The 19,691-nt window shown below is 39.1% G+C and overlaps 1 protein-coding gene across 1 annotated transcript in view; it reads left to right on the top strand.

Annotated features, from left to right (window-relative positions):
- Positions 1-19,691, top strand: part of TMEM161B (transmembrane protein 161B) — a 304,648-nt gene that overhangs the window by 50,906 nt on the left and 234,051 nt on the right. The window contains exon 8 of the mRNA XM_053701478.1: positions 16,421-16,481. Within this exon, the coding sequence (XP_053557453.1) occupies positions 16,421-16,481 (61 nt within the window). The remainder of the gene's footprint in view (positions 1-16,420; positions 16,482-19,691) is intronic.

Raw genomic sequence — 19,691 nt, 5'->3', positions numbered from 1 at the left:
CAAAATGGCAGCGCCGAAGCGCGCAGAAGAAGAGGAGAACCTGTAATGGATGCCAAATAAGAAACCGTGTCTAAGCGGCAAGAGAGACCGCAACGACACAATAAACAAACGTAAGTAGAGGGAAAAAAAGGAACCAACGAGTGGTATATAGAAAAAAAGGGGAAAAAAGGATTAAAAATAAATAAATAAAAAAACAGCACGATAAAAGAGAAAAAGTAAAAAAATATATAACGAAATATGAAAGAGTGCTTAATACAATAAAAATATATATATAACAAAACGAAAACAAAATCTTTTATTTGATAATCAGTACACAGAAGAATGAAAGTACTTATCTTATTGATGAGCAGCAAAAGAAAGAGGAGGTTTGACAGTATATGGGTCAGTTTATAGTCAAATCCCTTCTCTGATTGGCTGCTTTTTTCTTGTTTGATATAAGTAGCTCTCATGTTAGCTTCTTATTGTTTTTTCAATATATGTTATGTTTTACTTTAAAAGGCTGCATATGAGTAGTAAAGAAAGATATGCAAAGTAGGAGTCTCTGGTCTTGTAATAAAATTCATCTCAGGAAATGTCTGCAATTTTCAATGGGCATGAAACCCAAACTTTCTTTCATGATTCAGACAGAGCATGCAATTTTAAACACCTTTTCCAGTTTACTTCTATTATCATTTTTGTTTGTTCTTCCGTTTCTCTTTGTTGAAGAGATATCTAGATAGGTAGTGTGCACATGTCTGGAGCACTATATGACAGGAAATAGGGTTGCTATCTAGTTTTCTTGCTAATGTATAACATTGTTTCAAAACTGCTGCCATATAGTGCTGCAGACACTTGCACACTCCTGAATGTATATTCTTCCTGCTTTCTTTCATGTAATTGCCAAGAGTCCATGAGCTAGTGACATCTGGGATATACATTCCTACCAGGAGGGGGCAAAGTTCTCCAAACTTCAAATGCCTATAAATACACCCCTCACTACACCCACAATTCAGTTTTACAAACTTTGTCTCCTATGGAGGTGGTGAAGTAAGTTTGTGGTTCATTTTTATGATTTCTTCTATGATAAGCGCTTCTAAGCATTCTGAAGCCCAATTCCTCTGAGTACAGTGTTTGTCAGAGGTATGTGAAGAGAGTATCGCCTATTGATTTTATGGTTTTTCTCATGGGAAATCTTTTTAAGGGTTCTCTGTTATCGGTCGTAGGGATTCAGCTCCTACCTCCCTTATATACTCTTTTATATACCATTACCTCTGCTGATAGTTTCCAGTACTGGTTTGGCTATCTGCTATATGTGGATGGGTGTCTTTCGGTAAGTATGTATCATTGTTTAAGACACACTCAGCGCGCTTTATGTATTATTATAACGTTTTAAATATATGTATTTTACTTATATTTGCTATGAGTCAGGTCTATGTATATTTCCCTTTGCAGTCTTAACAGTTTCAGTATAGGAATCATATTTGGGAAATTTATTTAAACTTTTTTCTTACCTGGGGTTCAGTCTTTTTATAATTTGAGTTGTTTTTCATTTTTTCGCGGGCAAATCTAGGCTCGCGAGAACACTTAATGCTGTTTTTATTGCATCATTCTTGGCGCAAATTTTTTTTTGCCGCGAAGTTGTGCCTTTGGTGCAAATCTTGTCATTTCCTGCGTCTTTGTTGATGCTAGTTGTTTTGGCGCGTGGTGTTTTATTTTCTGGTGTTCGTTTTGTGCCAAAAAATATTAACTTCCTTTTGAGTAATGCGTCATTCTTGGGCCAAAATTTAGTTATTTTACCCCCCTCCCTCTATTGCTCGCTGTTTTCATGGGCAAGGTTTCCAATCGATATTTTAGAACTCTGTGCTATTTTCAGAGCTCTTTCAGGCTTGGCCTTTTTTAGGAGAGAACTTTTCATTTTTCATTCAGACAGACAATATCACAACTGTGGCATATGTCAATCATTAAATAGGGACATTAAATAGGTTCCTTAGCAATTAAGAAGTATCTTGAATATGTTCTTAGGTGGATTTCATCTCCTGTCTAATTTTCACGATTTATATCTCGGGTTTAGACATTTGGGAGCTGCATTATCTCAGCCGTCAGTCTTTATACCGGGAGAGTGGTATCTCTATACAGATGTGTTTTCTCAATTTCCCAGGTACCTTTTCAGGTCCAGGGATCCTCAGGAGGGATTGGTGGATGCATTAGCAATGTTTTGGGTTTGCAACCTGGCTACATCTTTCCGCCTCTGTTTTTTTCTTGCAAGGGTGATTTCCAAGATCATATTGGAACAGTCTCATGCGTTTCTGATAGCATCAGCATGACCTCACAGGTTTGGTATGTGGATCTTGTTCGGATGTCCAGTTGCCATCCTTGGCAACTTTCTCTTTGGCCAGCCCTTTTGTTTTAGGGGCTATTTTTCCATCGGGATCTCAAATTACTAATTTGAAGGTATGGAAATTGATTAGTGTTTAGTCGTAGAGGTTTCTCTGACTCAGTTTTCATCACTATGTTGCAGGCTTATAAGTCTTTTTCAAGGAACATGTATTATCAGCTTTGGAAAACCTATATTTTATGGTGTTGTCATAAATTCTCTTGGCATTCTTTTAGAATTCCTAGGGTTTTACAGTTTTTTCAGGATGGTTTGGATAAGTTTGTCTGCAAATTTTTTGAAGGGGCAAATCTCTGTTCTTTCTGATTTTATTTCCCAGAAAGATTGAAAAACTTCCTGATATTCACTTTTTTGTTCAGGCTTTGGTTTCTATCAAGCCTGTAAATTTATTAATTTCTCCTTTTTGGAGTCTTATTTGGTTTAAGGATTTTACAGGCTCTTTCTTTTGAGACAATATTTTCTTTGAAGATTATCTACTTTCTTGGAGAGTGTTGTTTCTTTTGACTATCTCTTCTGCTAGAAGAGTTTCTGATTTATCAGCTCTCTTGTGTGTCTCCTTACCAGATTATTTTTCATCTAGATAAGTTGTTTTGTGGACTTCTTTTTTCCTATGGTTGTGAATTTTAACAACATTGGTAGAGAAATTGTTGTTCCTTCTTTGTGTCCTAATCCTAAAGAATTCGTTGAGAGTTCTTTACATCCTTTGGATGTGGTAAGAGCTTTATAATTCTATATCGAGGTTACTAGGATTTCAGAAGACTTCTAGTCTATTTGTTGTTTTTCTGGTTCCAGAAAAGATTAAAAAGCCTCTGCCATTTATTTGGCATCCTGGTTAAAGATTTTGTTTTTCAAGGCTTATTTGGAGGCAGGGCAGACTCCGCTTCAGAGATTTACAGCTCATTCTACTAAGTTCAGTCGCAATTTCTTGGGCTTTTTCAGAATGAAGATTCGGTTGATCACATTTGCAATTCAGTAATTTGGTCTTCTTTGCATACTTTTATTGTTTTTACCATTTTGATGTATTTTGCTTCTCCTGAAGCAGTCTTTAGTAGAAAAGTTCTCCAGACAGCTGTCTGTTTGATTCTACTGCTTTTGATTTAAGTTTTTTAAGAAAAACTTAATTATTGTGTGGATTTAATTTCTCAGTGGAAATAACTGTTATTTTATCCCTCCCTCTCTAGTGACTCTTCAGTGGACTTCCACATCTATGGTATTTCTATCCCATACGTCACTAGCTCATGGACTCTTGCCAATTACATGAAAGAAAACATAATTTATGTAAGAACTTACCTGATAAATTCATTTCTTTCATATTGGCAAGAGTCCATGATGCCCACCCTTTTTATGGTGGTTGGGTTTTTTTTTGTTGTATAAAAGCACAATTATATTTCAGTTCCTCTTTTTTTGTATGCTTTTTTTTACTCCTTTTTGTTATCACCTCACTACTTGGCTATTCGTTAAACAGAGTTGTGGGTGTGGTGGGAGGTGTATTTATAGGCATTTGAGGTTTGGTAGGAATGTATGTCCCCTACGCCACTAGCTCATGGACTCTTGCCAATATGAAAGAAATTAATTTATCAAGTAAGTTCTTACATAAATTATGTTTTTCAACAAAGGTTAACAATAAAAAGAACATTTTGATAACATAAAATTTTTTAATTTAAAAAAATAATAGTTTTTTATGTCCCTTTAACGTCAGATCATTGTAATGAGACTAGTTCCTCCACAAGAATGTTTTTGTCTGGGATGTTTTCCCAGAAGTGGCGTTAAAGGAGTTTATTCAATGGCAACAAGAGAAAACTACAAAGTGTTATGATTTGTCAAATATAGGAGCTTCTATGCCTTTGCCATGAAAAATCTAGTGATATATTTTTTGGAGGCTTAGCCAAACTGCGGGAGATACTTTAATATAAATGGTGGTTCTTTATGCACATCCTTTTAAATTGTTGCACAAAGTGTTTTAAGGACTCTAGCTTTTAAGACTATTTTGCTAGTTGCTTTGTCTACAGCTAAAAGGGTTTCTTAGCTGGTGGTGGTTTTAATGTCAACGGAAATATAAAAACCTAAAAAAGGGACACAGTTACACTGAGCACTGATGTCAGTCATCAGTGATACACTTTATAGCCACTTGTGTATTAGGGTAGTACAACTTATAGAGTAAATCAACAGAGAAAACAGACTGGCATGTGGTTATGTTAATGGGAAGGTGGAATGTCTAAAAGACAACTAGGAGGCATTCAACTGAACAAGCTGTCACACAATAATCTAAAAAGATGGTACAATAAAATAGCATAATCAGTACTAGCTTATGTAGCAAAATCACTTTTAGCTTATGTTCCTGTAGCTTTCCCGTTACATAGTCACTCAGTAGTATGGAGTAATTTACCATTACATAGGCTGACCATATTGCCGCTTTAAAAAGGGACACATATGAAAAATACATATGTCAGGGCTGTTTAAAGAAATGGTTTTGTATAAGAACCCTCCCATATGTATTTTTCATATGTGTTCCTTCTTAAAGCGGCAATATGGTCAGCCTACCATTACACCTGTGTAAATGTGGTTAATTACCTCCTTAAAGGGACATGAAACCCAAACATTTTCTTTCATTATTCTGATAAAGAATACATTTAAAAAAAAGTTTACTTCTATTATCAAATTTGCTTCATTATCATGTTGTTCTTTTTTTAAGAGATACCTAGGTAGGTAGTGTGCACATGCCTGAGGCACTACATGACAGGAAATAGTGCTGCCATCTAGTGCTCTTGCTAATATATAACATTGCTGCAAAACTGCTGCCATATAGGACTGCAGACACATGCACACTCATGATCCTACCTTCCTGCTTTTCAACAAAGAATAACAAAAAAACGAAGAAAATTTGATAATAGAAGAAAAAAGGAAAGTTGTTTAAAATTGTATGCAGTGTTCACATACATCTAATTTATATGTTTTGGGTTTTATGTCCCTTTAAATACAAATTGAAATTGGTAAGGGAATCAAGAAGTCTATGTTGTGCATGTTTTGTTTTTTTATCTGACCAAAAGATATATCCTTGCTACAGTATTGTGCGTTATTACCAAGAAATTGATATTGTAAACCTTTTAAGGGTATTAATTTGGCTTTGCAGCACTATTTTCTATTGGCCTAGATAAACAATTTCTCACATTGAAAAATTATTCTGTTGTATTGAGGAACATAATTCACTGAATTTAAAAGAACATGACATTTTATTTCTAATGGTAGTGAGAGTCCACGAGACCTCTTGGGATTACATCACCTGGCCACCAGGAGGAGGCAAAGACACCCTACATTAGAGCTTTAAGTATCCCTCTCACTTCCTCTTCCCTCTTAGTAGTTTTTTGCTTCATCAAGGAGGAGAGCATGGATAGAGGGGTTCAAGCAATTTGAGAAGATTTTAAATAGTTTATCTCCCTCAATGGATAGTTCATAGAAGAGAGGGAATTGGGAAAGTGCTGCTGGTCCATTATTTCTTTTGTAAAATGATGATGCTCCACAGTCCTCTAGGAGGAGATCAAGAACCCATACAAGAGCTTTAAATCCCTCCCATCTCTCTCTTAGTTTTTTCTTATTATCATTCACAAAGAAGACAGAAGAGAAACTTCACAGCAGCTGAATGATACACGGACATAATTATTTGCACAGTATTTCCCTATAGGATTTCAGCCATAACTACCCTCAGGCATCGCATTGACTCATCTTTAGCCTCCCCCTAAGAGACAGAGGTATTTTCTATGGCAATCCTATGTGGTACCCGATACCTGCACAGGATTCTAATGCAGCTGCATTGACAGGGATTTGACATGCGTTGTAATCCAGTAGAGAGGTGTTCCATAAGGTAAGTGACTTTACACAGCACAAACACAGCCCAGAGGCTATTTGTAGGTACGCTGACAAAGGTACAGCATAGCCAGGGGACTAAACCTGCTCTCCTCATAACACACTTTTTTTTCTCTTTTTCAGGTCTCTAACTTCCCTTTTCTTATCATGGACATAGCCAGGTAAGGCTTATGCCCTTTTCAGTCCTTTGGAATCTCTGGGGACATAATTATGGCCCTTTAAGAAAACCAGTAGCGTAGACTTAGTTTAGGCAGAGGGGTAGGTTTTGATTGGGGGAACTGTATTGTATGTGTGATGCACATTTGTAATGGTTGGGGAATAAAAATGTACTTTAAGCTTTTCCCTGCAGCACCGGCTTTTTATCCCAGCGGCAGCTTTGACTTTCCTGGGCTTTCTTCTCAGACCGGAGATACTCCAATCATTAAAATCACCTTAGGAGTGCTGGGCATGGCTTTTCAGTACCTTTCCATTGATTTCTTTCCAGGAGGCGGGTGAGTACCCATACAGTAGCGGCCAAGCGGGTACATTGGTGTAACTCAGTCTGCATGGGGGCTTTGGTATCTACACTGAGGAATTTATAGGTGTCTGAGGGGTGTTTAGGTAAAATCTGCAAATCTGTTCCAGTATGCTAGGTCAATCAAATCTGTGAGAATTGTATACCTAAGATTTTACATGCAAACCAGCCGCAACCATCCATTTCCCATAGGGAACTTTTGTCCTGTACTTGTCACTCAGGGGAGATTACTTATTTTTCCCCTTTATTTAAAAATAGCATGTACAAAATAGTGACGTTGTTTGACAGCTATCCTCAATCCAAGTAATCGTAAATCTGGTGATTTAACTTAGTCTTATAAGGTAAATGCGTAAAATTATTTCCCTACACCCCAAATTTCTGCTCTTACAGAACTCTGAGGATGCAAACATATCTTGTTAAGATGGGAAAGTGTCATCTGATAAGCAGGATTCTGTTCCTGATTCTGACTATGACAATGCCTTTAGATTTAAAGGGCAGCATATCCCTAATTTATTACATGAAGTTTTAGAAATTTCTGAGGAAAAACCTGCTAAAAACTAACCTGTAAATCTGTTAAATATTGTTTTAAAGCTGCACCAAAATCTCACAGGTATTTCAGGTACCTGATTTAGTCTCGGACTACTGTATATAGCCAAGCAATGGAAAAAGCCAGGCATGCCTTTTGCTCCTTCCACCAGATTTATGTTTAATTTTTTTTTATTGAACAGTTTTTACTGTACGTAAACGTTTGTACAACGTCAAAATCAGAAATGACATAACAAAAAGAAAAACAAATAAAACAAAAATGCATAATGTATGAGTCAGTCGTTATTAATATCTTTATAACTATTTAAATAAGGGTGATCATATTTTAATTCCATGAATGATGAGGGTGTTGAACATTAGTGTTGAGCAAGAGATCAGTTACCTATGTGGAAATATGAGTGATGTTGGTTCTCCCTTTTAGTATCCAATAAAACCAAACTCTGTCAACTGCTTCCTTGTTATCCAGGATGCAGCTTCCACCAGATTTAAAGGGACACTGAACCCAATTTTTTTCTTTTGTGATTCAGATAGAGCATGCAATTGTAAGCAACTTTCTAATTTACTCCTATTATCAATTTTTCTTCATTCTCTTGCTATCTTTATTTGAAAAAGAATGCATCTAAGCTTTTTGGGGGGTTAAGAACTCTGGACAGTACTTTTTTATTGGTGGATGAATTTATCCACCAATCTGCAAGAACATCCCAGGTTGCTCACCAAAAATGGGCCGGCATCTAAACTTACATTCTTGCATTTCAAATAAAGATACCAAGAGAATGAATAAAATTTGATAATGGGAGTAAATTAGAAAGTTGCTTAAGATTTCATGCTCTATCTGAATCACGAAAGAAAAAATTTGGGTTCAGGGTCCCTTTAAGAAAATGTATCCCATTCATAGACAGAATGTGGAAGTATTGAACTATTCCTAAAGTTGATGTAGCTGTTTCCACCCAATGGACCCCAAACTGCAGTCTTTCTTAAGAAAACTTTCTTCAAACCAGTCTTTTACTCAAACCAGTAGTTTCTCTCACCTTTGTGATGGCTGCATAAACACTGGTGTTATTCCTTAGCCAAAATGGTGGCTGAAAAATCCTTTACTGAGGATCTACAGAACTGCATTAAGGCCCTTAAAATGACTCAAGCTTTTGTGTGTGATGCTGTGATGTACATCATCAAGATTAATGTCAACAATATGTCTATAGCAGTGTTGGCAAGTAGAGCCTTATGACCAAAATCTTGGTCAGCTGACATATCTAAGAATAGATTGATGACTTTCCTTCCAAGGGAAGATTCTATTTTAGTTTGGACTTGGACTCTAATACTAAAAGATGCATTGACGGCCCCTTGGCGTTATCAAGTTTACCTGTTTCCTCCAATTGCTCTACAGCCCAGAGTGTTGACTGGTCTCAAACAGAAGTGGGTTTCCAGCAATCCTAGAAGTCCCTGCATGGCTATGGTATACAGACTTAGTAGGGATGTCCAGTGCTCGTCCATGGTGCTTACCACAGCATCTGGATCTGCTTGTTCAAGGACAATTCTTCTATCAAAATCTTCAGTCTCTCAACTGCGTGGAGATTGAACAGTTGATCTTATCTTAGAGGGGTTTCTCTGAAACTTTCATACCTTGATTCAGGCTTGTAAGCTGGTTACTTGATGGATTTTTTATAAGGTCTGGAAAGTATATCTTTCTTGGTGTTCTGATCAAGGTTTTTCTTAGCATTCAGTGACAATTCCACAGGTTTTACTGTCAGCCAGTTCTCTTAAAGGCTAGAATTCTGCCCTTTCAGTTTTGTGGAAGTTAACTCACCTGCCTGATATTCAGTCCTTTGTTGAGGCTCTAGTTAGTATCAAACCTATTTCTCCTCCATGGAACCCTTATTTAGTTCTAAGAATTTTACAGCCTCTTCTGTTTGAGCCAATGCATTTATTGGACATAAAGACGTTATCCTGGAAGGTTCTGTTTTTGCTAGCCAACTCTTCAGGCAGAATTATCTTTCTTGTGATCCTCCTTATTTGTCCTTTCACCCAATATAAGGCAGTTTTACGTACTGTGTTTGGGTTTTTAAGAAGGTTTACTCTCCTAAAAACATTAATCAAGAGCTCATTGTTCGTTCTTAGTGTCCTCTTCCAGGTTCCTCGAAGGAGAGACTTCTGCATAATCTGGATGTGGTCAGGGCATTGAAATTCTATTTGCAGGCTACTAAAGAATTTTGTCAATCCTCCAGTCTATTTGTTCTGTATTCTGGAAAACGTAAGAGACAGAAGGCTACTGCAGTGTCCTTAGATTTTTAGTTGAGGAGTTATTTCATAAGTCTTACTTGAGGGCCGGTCAGCAACCGCCTACCCAAATTACTGCTCATTTTACTCGTTCAGTTTCTACTTCTTGGACCTTCCAGAATGAGACTTCTGTTAAACAAATAAGCAAGGATGCTACTTGGTCACTACCACTCTCACTACCATTAGTAAGAAAACAACATTTATTCTTACCTGATAAAATGATTTCTTTCTTGGTAGTAAGATTAACAAAGCCACCCATTTTTTTTTTTTTTGGTGGCAGCAGTCCTAATTTGCACCTCTTTACCCTACTATCTTTCTTCTTTCCAATCCTCGGCTATATGTGCTATTGGTAGGGTAGGAGGGATACTTTAAAGCTCTGGTGTAAGATGTCTTTTCCTTCTCCTGGTGGCCAGGTGATGTAATCCCAAGAGTAAGGTCTTGTGGGCAAGAAAGAAATTCATTTATCAGGTAAGATATAAAAAAACACTTTTTTTCTTTTTTTTTTTCTTTCATAATTCAGATAGAGCATGCAACTCTAAACAAAATTTTAATTTTCTATTATCAAAGTTGTATGGTCTATCTGAATCATAAAAGGAAAAAAAAAGAAAAAGCATGGCTTCATGTCCCTTTAATAAATGTAATGAATGTTATACTGTTTGCATGGTTTGCTTGAGAGATAATGATTTACTCGAACAAAGTGGATACATGATAGTCGTTTCTCCAACATAGGTGTGTCCGGTCCACGGCGTCATCCTTACTTGTGGGATATTCTCTTCCCCAACAGGAAATGGCAAAGAGCCCAGCAAAGCTGGTCACATGATCCCTCCTAGGCTCCGCCTACCCCAGTCATTCTCTTTGCCGTTGTACAGGCAACATCTCCACGGAGATGGCTTAGAGTTTTTTAGTGTTTAACTGTAGTTTTTCATTATTCAATCAAGAGTTTGTTATTTTCAAATAGTGCTGGTACGTACTATTTACTCAGAAACAGAAAAGAGATGAAGAATTCTGTTTGTATGAGGAAAATGATTTTAGCAACCGTAACTAAAATCCATGGCTGTTCCACACAGGACTGTTGAGAGCAATTAACTTCAGTTGGGGGAACAGTTTGCAGTCCCTTGCTGCTTGAGGTATGACACATTCTAACAAGACGATGTAATGCTGGAAGCTGTCATTTTCCCTATGGGATCCGGTAAGCCATGTTTATTACGATTGTAAATAAGGGCTTCACAAGGGCTTATTTAAACTGTAGACTTTTTCTGGGCTAAATCGATTGATTATTAACACATATTTAGCCTTGAGGAATCATTTTATCTGGGTATTTTGATATAATAATATCGGCAGGCACTGTTTTAGACACCTTATTCTTTAGGGGCTTTCCCAAAGCATAGGCAGAGTCTCATTTTCGCGCCGGTGTTGCGCACTTGTTTTTGAGAGGCATGGCATGCAGTCGCATGTGAGAGGAGCTCTGATACTTATAAAAGACTTCTGAAGGCGTCATTTGGTATCGTATTCCCCTTTGGGTTTGGTTGGGTCTCAGCAAAGCAGATACCAGGGACTGTAAAGGGGTTTAAAGCTTAAAACGGCTCCGGTTCCGTTATTTTAAGGGTTAAAGCTTCCAAAATTGGTGTGCAATATTTTCAAGGCTTTAAGACGCTGTGGTGAAAATTTGGTGAATTTTGAACAATTCCTTCATGTTTTTTCGCAATTGCAGTAATAAAGTGTGTTCAGTTTAAAATTTAAAGTGACAGTAACGGTTTTATTTTAAAACGTTTTTTGTACTTTCTGATCAAGTTTATGCCTGTTTATCATGTCTGAACTACCAGATAGACTGTGTTCTGAATGTGGGGAAGCCAGAATTCCTATTCATTTAAATAAATGTGATTTATGTGATAATGACAATGATGCCCAAGATGATTCCTCAAGTGAGGGGAGTAAGCATGGTACTGCATCATTCCCTCCTTCGTCTACACGAGTCTTGCCCACTCAGGAGGCCCCTAGTACATCTAGCGCGCCAATACTCCTTACTATGCAACAATTAACGGCTGTAATGGATAATTCTGTCAAAAACATTTTAGCCAAAATGAACCCTTGTCAGCGTAAGCGTGGCTGCTCTGTTTTAGTTACTGAAGAGCATGACGACGCTGATATTAATATCTCTGAAGGGCCCCTAACCCAATCTGAGGGGGCCAGGGAGGTTTTGTCTGAGGGAGAAATTACTGATTTAGGGAACATTTCTCAGCAGGCTGAATCTGATGTGATTACATTTAAATTTAAATTGGAACATCTCCGCATTTTGCTTAAGGAGGTATTATCCACTCTGGATGATTGTGAAAATTTAGTCATCCCAGAGAAACTATGTAAAATGGACAAGTTCCTAGAGGTGCCGGGGCTCCCAGAAGCTTTTCCTATACCCAAGCGGGTGGCGGACATTGTTAATAAAGAATGGGAAAGGCCCGGTATTCCTTTCGTCCCTCCCCCCATATTTAAAAAATTGTTTCCTATGGTCGACCCCAGAAAGGACTTATGGCAGTCAGTCCCCAAGGTCGAGGGAGCGGTTTCTACTTTAAACAAACGCACCACTATTCCCATAGAGGATAGTTGTGCTTTCAAAGATCCTATGGATAAAAAATTAGAAGGTTTGCTTAAAAAGATGTTTGTTCAGCAGGGTTACCTTCTACAACCCATTTCATGCATTGTCCCTGTCACTACTGCCGCATATTTCTGGTTTGATGAACTGCTTAAGGTGCTCGATAGTGACTCTCCTCCTTATGAGGAGATTATGGACAGAATCAATGCTCTCAAATTGGCTAATTCTTTCACTCTAGACGCCTCTTTGCAATTGGCTAAGTTAGCGGCTAAGAACTCTGGGTTTGCTATTGTGGCGCGCAGAGCGCTTTGGTTGAAATCTTGGTCGGCTGATGCGTCTTCCAAGAACAAGCTACTAAACATTCCTTTCAAGGGGAAAACGCTGTTTGGTCCTGACTTGAAAGAGATTATCTCTGATATCACTGGGGGTAAGGGCCACGCCCTTCCTCAGGATCGGCCCTTCAAGGCAAAAAATAGACCTAATTTTCGTCCCTTTCGTAAAAACGGACCAGCCCAAGGTGCTACGTCCTCTAAGCAAGAGGGTAATTCTTCTCAGGCCAAGCCAGCTTGGAGACCAATGCAAGGCTGGAACAAGGGAAAGCAGGCCAAGAAACCTGCCACTGCTACCAAGACAGCATGAAATATTGGCCCCCGATCCGGGACCGGATCTGGTGGGGGGCAGACTCTCTCTCTTCGCTCAGGCTTGGGCAAGAGATGTTCTGGATCCTTGGGCGCTAGAAATAGTCTCCCAGGGTTATCTTCTGGAATTCAAGGGACTTCCCCCAAGGGGGAGGTTCCACAGGTCGCAGTTGTCTTCAGACCACATAAAAAGACAGGCGTTCTTACATTGTGTAGAAGACCTGTTAAAAATGGGAGTGATTCATCCTGTTCCATTAAGAGAACAAGGGATGGGGTTCTACTCCAATCTGTTCATAGTTCCCAAAAAAGAGGGAACGTTCAGACCAATTCTAGATCTCAAGATCTTAAACAAATTTCTCAAGGTCCCATCGTTCAAGATGGAAACCATTCGAACTATCCTTCCTTCCATCCAGGAAGGTCAATTCATGACCACGGTGGATTTAAAGGATGCGTATCTACATATTCCTATCCACAAGGAACATCATCGGTTCCTAAGGTTTGCATTCCTGGACAAACATTACCAGTTCGTGGCGCTTCCTTTCGGATTAGCCACTGCTCCAAGGATTTTCACAAAGGTACTAGGGTCCCTTCTAGCGGTGCTAAGACCAAGGGGCATTGCAGTAGTACCTTACCTGGACGACATTCTGATTCAAGCGTCGTCACTTCCTCAAGCAAAGGCTCACACGGACATTGTCCTGGCCTTTCTCAGATCTCACGGCTGGAAAGTGAACGTGGAAAAGAGTTCTCTATCCCCGTCAACAAGGGTTCCCTTCTTGGGAACAATTATAGACTCCTTAGAAATGAGGATCTTTCTAACAGAGGCCAGAAAAACAAAGCTTCTGGACTCTTGTCGGATACTTCATTCCGTTCCTCTTCCTTCCATAGCTCAGTGCATGGAAGTGATCGGGTTGATGGTGGCGGCGATGGACATAGTTCCTTTTGCGCGCATTCATCTAAGACCATTACAACTGTGCATGCTCAGTCAGTGGAATGGGGACTATACAGACTTGTCTCCGAAGATACAAGTAAATCAGAGAACCAGAGACTCACTCCGTTGGTGGCTGTCCCTGGACAATCTGTCTCAAGGGATGATGTTCCACAGACCAGAGTGGGTCATTGTCACGACCGACGCCAGTCTGATAGGCTGGGGCGCGGTCTGGGGATCCCTGAAAGCTCAGGGTCTTTGGTCTCGAGAAGAATCTCTTCTACCGATAAATATTCTGGAACTGAGAGCGATATTCAATGCTCTCCAGGCCTGGCCCCAGCTTGCGAGGACCAGGTTCATACGGTTTCAATCAGACAACATGACGACTGTTGCGTACATCAACCATCAGGGGGGAACAAGGAGTTCCCTAGCGATGGAAGAAGTAACCAAGATTATTCTTTGGGCGGAGTCTCACTCCTGCCACCTGTCTGCTATCCACATCCCAGGAGTGGAAAATTGGGAAGCGGATTTTCTGAGTCGGCAGACATTGCATCCGGGGGAGTGGGAACTCCATCCGGAAATCTTTGCCCAAGTCACTCACCTGTGGGGCATTCCAGACATGGATCTGATGGCCTCTCGTCAGAACTTCAAAGTTCCTTGCTACGGGGCCAGATCCAGGGATCCCAAGGCGGCTCTAGTGGATGCACTAGTAGCACCTTGGACCTTCAAACTAGCTTATGTGTTCCCGCCATTTCCTCTCATCCCCAGGCTGATAGCCAGGATCAAGCAGGAGAGGGCGTCGGTGATCTTGATAGCTCCTGCGTGGCCACGCAGGACTTGGTATGCAGATCTGGTGAATATGTCATCGGCTCCACCTTGGAAGCTACCTTTGAGACGAGACCTTCTTGTTCAGGGTCCGTTCGAACATCCGAATCTGGTTTCACTCCAGCTGACTGCTTGGAGATTGAACGCTTGATTTTATCGAAGCGAGGATTCTCAGATTCTGTTATCGATACTCTTGTTCAGGCCAGAAAGCCTGTGACTAGAAAGATTTACCACAAAATTTGGAAAAAATATATCTGTTGGTGTGAATCTAAAGGATTCCCTTGGGACAAGGTTAAGATTCCTAGGATTCTATCCTTCCTTCAAGAAGGATTGGAAAAAGGATTATCTGCAAGTTCCCTGAAGGGACAGATTTCTGCCTTGTCGGTATTACTTCACAAAAAGCTGGCAGCTGTGCCAGATGTTCAAGCCTTTGTTCAGGCTCTGGTTAGAATCAAGCCTGTTTACAAACCTTTGACTCCTCCTTGGAGTCTCAATTTAGTTCTTTCAGTTCTTCAGGGGGTTCCGTTTGAACCCTTACATTCCGTTGATATTAAGTTATTATCTTGGAAAGTTTTGTTTTTAGTTGCGATTTCTTCTGCTAGAAGAGTCTCAGAATTATCTGCTCTGCAGTGTTCTCCTCCTTATCTGGTGTTCCATGCAGATAAGGTGGTTTTACGTACTAAACCTGGTTTTCTTCCAAAAGTTGTTTCTAACAAAAACATTAACCAGGAGATTATCGTACCTTCTCTGTGTCCAAAACCAGTTTCAAAGAAGGAACGTTTGTTGCACAATTTGGATGTTGTTCGCGCTCTAAAATTCTATTTAGATGCTACAAAGGATTTTAGACAAACATCTTCCTTGTTTGTTGTTTATTCAGGTAAAAGGAGAGGTCAAAAAGCAACTTCTACCTCTCTCTCTTTTTGGATTAAAAGCATCATCAGATTGGCTTACGAGACTGCCGGACGGCAGCCTCCCGAAAGAATCACAGCTCATTCCACTAGGGCTGTGGCTTCCACATGGGCCTTCAAGAACGAGGCTTCTGTTGATCAGATATGTAGGGCAGCGACTTGGTCTTCACTGCACACTTTTACCAAATTTTACAAGTTTGATACTTTTGCTTCTTCTGAGGCTATTTTTGGGAGAAAGGTTTTGCAAGCCGTGGTGCCTTCCATTTAGGTGACCTGATTTGCTCCCTCCCTTCATCCGTGTCCTAAAGCTTTGGTATTGGTTCCCACAAGTAAGGATGACGCCGTGGACCGGACACACCTATGTTGGAGAAAACAGAATTTATGTTTACCTGATAAATTTCTTTCTCCAACGGTGTGTCCGGTCCACGGCCCGCCCTGGTTTTTTTAATCAGGTCTGATATTTTATTTTCTTTAACTACAGTCACCACGGTACCATATGGTTTCTCCTATGCAAATATTCCTCCTTAACGTCGGTCGAATGACTGGGGTAGGCGGAGCCTAGGAGGGATCATGTGACCAGCTTTGCTGGGCTCTTTGCCATTTCCTGTTGGGGAAGAGAATATCCCACAAGTAAGGATGACGCCGTGGACCGGACACACCGTTGGAGAAAGAAATTTATCAGGTAAACATAAATTCTGTTTTTTTTTTTTTTTTTTTACCAAACCAATGTTACTTTGGTAATTATTGTATTGCAAATGAGCAAGTAAGTTGAGCTGCATTTTAGTAAACAACTATAAAGGAAATACTTTTTATTTTTTTCCCCCATAATTTACTGTTTACACAATTTTTTTTAACAGATTGCTACATTTAAAAATTAACAATTTTCTACTATCATATTTGTTTTATGCAATAAAACATTCTCTAAAACTTTGTAAGATTTACCACGTGTCCACTTGTATATTTTCCTACAGGCTTTTTAAATTTTTCAGAAAGTGCTGTACAGTTTCTCGAAAAACAAGGGCTGGAATCCCAGTAAGTACTACTCCATGATAGACGCAAATGTATTTTTTAATATGATTTATTTACACCTACAGAACTATGCAGAGAGTCCCTTGATGTGATTCTCCTAAATCCCTTCTTTTGTAGGCGGTGCCATGCAGTGTGTGCAGTATGAAAAGAAAAAAGGTTTACCTTCATGGCAACATTGCACATGGAGTTTTCATTTTCCAAAGTTCAATATATAGACTCAAAATGTTCTCCTATTAATAACTTACACTTCCCTACTGAGAAAATGCAGCCAGGTTTTGGGTGGCTGCTTTTGTGTTTTGTTTTTTGTTCAGTTCCTTAAATTTAAAATGTACAAGTAATTTAAAGGGAATGTCTAGTGTAATAATCCAATGCACCTCCACCTGAATCTTTGAACAAATTCACATATTTTGCTGTGTATAATCTGCAAAAGGATTAAACACACATAAATGCATAGTTAATGTGTATTGTCGCTAAACCACACAACCATTGAACCAATCGTGCAGTGTATGTATGCTCTATTCACCTTCAGGATTCTATGATACAGGAGCTTCCTGAGTAATTCCGTTTTTACCATGTTTAACATTTGTGGGAGTGAAAATCACTGTATGAGAAAATAATTTGTATTTTATGTTTAATTATTTTATGCTAATATTGCCTTTTAATTATCACTATTTTATTATTCAGAAAGCAAAGCAGTCCTTTACTTCATAATACTTTAGAATAGAGGTTTTTACCCCTCAGTTAAGTGTAAAGCAGATACTGCAGTGGAAGTTTTCTACACCCTCTTTGGCCTTTTTATATCTGCTTATACCTGCCTTTAAGGTTGAAGAAGGTGTGGTTTAGTAGTGTCAAGTCTATAGGTAGACATTCTTTCGGCATCTTTTCTTCTATTACATGTTCTGCAACTTTAAAATATTCTGCAATTTTAAAATATTTTTTTATTTTAAAGCCTTGCTTGAAAACATGCCCTCTGTAGTTTAAATATGTTATTGGGGATTACTTACTCGCAACTTGCATTGCAATAAACCACTTGTATTCTCTATTGGCCAGAGATTTGGCTGAATGGGATCTATGCCATCAACAATCTTACGGACGTTAAAAGCAAGGATGCTGGTGTCTTTCAGTAGATGCAATGGTAATTCCTGGTTTATGCTAGCGTATGTTGTTCTTCAAGTGATATAAACTGAGAGAGAAGAATGCATTTAATCCAGAAAATAATATAAAAAGAATAAGAAGTGGCAAATGACCATCATGTTTAGTACTAACAAGCTCTATAGGGCTCATAAACTGTTTAGGTAACCCAATCTCCATGTATCTTCACAACCACATCTCCACTATAGATGTCATCTCTAGGCACAGATCTCCAAAGTAATTTTACTTTGGATCATGAAACTTCTTTCAAATAGTTATGCAGGGTAGCCACTCCCTTTTTATACTTTTCAAATACCAACATTTGGTTCCTGTATACCAACATTCACTGACCTAAATGTTTGGTAATTTTTTTTCTTCCATAAACTGATGATGGTACACAGTTCTCCATAACATATGGTATATATTTCCAGACACTAAAAGGAGGTCAAGAACCCATACAATAACTTTATAACCCTTCCATCTCTCTCTTAGTTTTGTCCTTGGTCTTGTAGGAGATGGTTGGGAATAGAGTTTTCTCTTGTTAAGTGTGTTCAGTCCACGGGTCATCCATTACTTATGGGATATATTCTCCTTCCCAACAGGAAGTTGCAAGAGGATCACCCAAGCAGAGCTGCTATATAGCTCCACCCCTCACATGTCATATCCAGTCATTCTTTTGCAAGTCTCAACAAAGGAGGTTGTGAGAGGAGACAGGAGTAACATTCTTCAATCAAAAGTTTATTATTTTAAAATAGCACCGGAGTGTTCTGTTTGTTCTCTCAGGCAGTATTTAGAAGAAGAATCTGCCTGCGTTTTTTCTGCTGTTCTCGCACATTCTGAGGAGTGGGGTACTTTCAGAGAAGGGAATAGCATGCGGGGTCCCCCGCAAATGAGGTATGTGCAGTAAAATATTTTCTAGGAATGGAATTGACTATGAAAACACTGCTGTTACCCATATGACGTAAGTACAGCCTTTAATGCAGTACTAGCGACTGGTATCAGGCTGATAAATGTATGCGCAGTTGAGTTATTTTCTAGGGACTAGAATTTAACTTTAAATACTGTTAGTACTGAAATAAATGTATGAGCCTTAACTGCAGTAGAAGCGACTGGTAGCAGGCTTAGTGATAACTTTGCATAACACTGGAAAGTTGTTTTTTAAAACGTTTACTGGCATGTTATTCGTTTTGTGAGGTACTTTGGTGATAAATCTTTTTGGGCATGATTTTTTTCCACATGGCTAACGTATTGCATAGACACCGTTATATCAGGTCTCCCACTGTTGTGATATGAGTGGGAGGGACCTTTTTTTAGCGCCTTGTTGCGCAGTTAAAATTCTAGCACAGTCTTCCTGCTTCTTCCTCTTTGATCCAGGACGTCTCCAGAGAGCTCAGGGGTCTTCAAAATTCATTTTTGAGGGAGGTAATCAGTCACAGCAGACCTGTGACAGTGTGTTTGACTGTGAGAAAAGCGTTAAATCTTAAATTGATTATCCGTTTTGGGTATTGAGGGGTTAATCATCCTTTTGCTAATGGGTGCAATCCTCTGCTAATTTCATACATTTACTGTTTAAAATTGGTTGCTATAACAGTATTAGTTTGTTGTTATTTCAACTGTGACAGTTTTTTTGTGTTTTTAAAAGCGCTGCAGCGTTTTTTATATTGCTTGTAAACTTATTGAAAGAAATTTCCAAGCTTGATAGCTTCATTGCTAGTCTGTTTAAACATGTCTGACACAGATGAATCTGCTTGCTCATTATGTTTAAAGGCCAATGTGTGGAGCCCAATAGAAATATGTGTACCAATTGTATTGATGTTACTTTAAATAAAAGTCTGTCTTTACCGGTAAAGAGATTATCACCAGACAACGAGGGGGAAGTTATGCCGCCTAACTCTCCTCACGTGTCAGTACCTTTGCCTCCCGCTCAGGAGGTGCGTGAGATTGTGGCGCCAAGCACATCAAGGCACTTACAAATCACTTTACAAGATATGGCTAATGTTATGAAAAAAGTATTATCTAATTTGCCTGAGTTAAGAGGCAAGCGCGATAGCTCTGGGTTAAGGACAGAGCGCGCTGATGATA

Source organism: Bombina bombina, chromosome 2, assembly GCF_027579735.1.
Source record: "Bombina bombina isolate aBomBom1 chromosome 2, aBomBom1.pri, whole genome shotgun sequence".
Classification (NCBI taxonomy): domain Eukaryota; kingdom Metazoa; phylum Chordata; class Amphibia; order Anura; family Bombinatoridae; genus Bombina; species Bombina bombina.
This window is presented reverse-complemented; position numbering and strand designations above follow the sequence as displayed.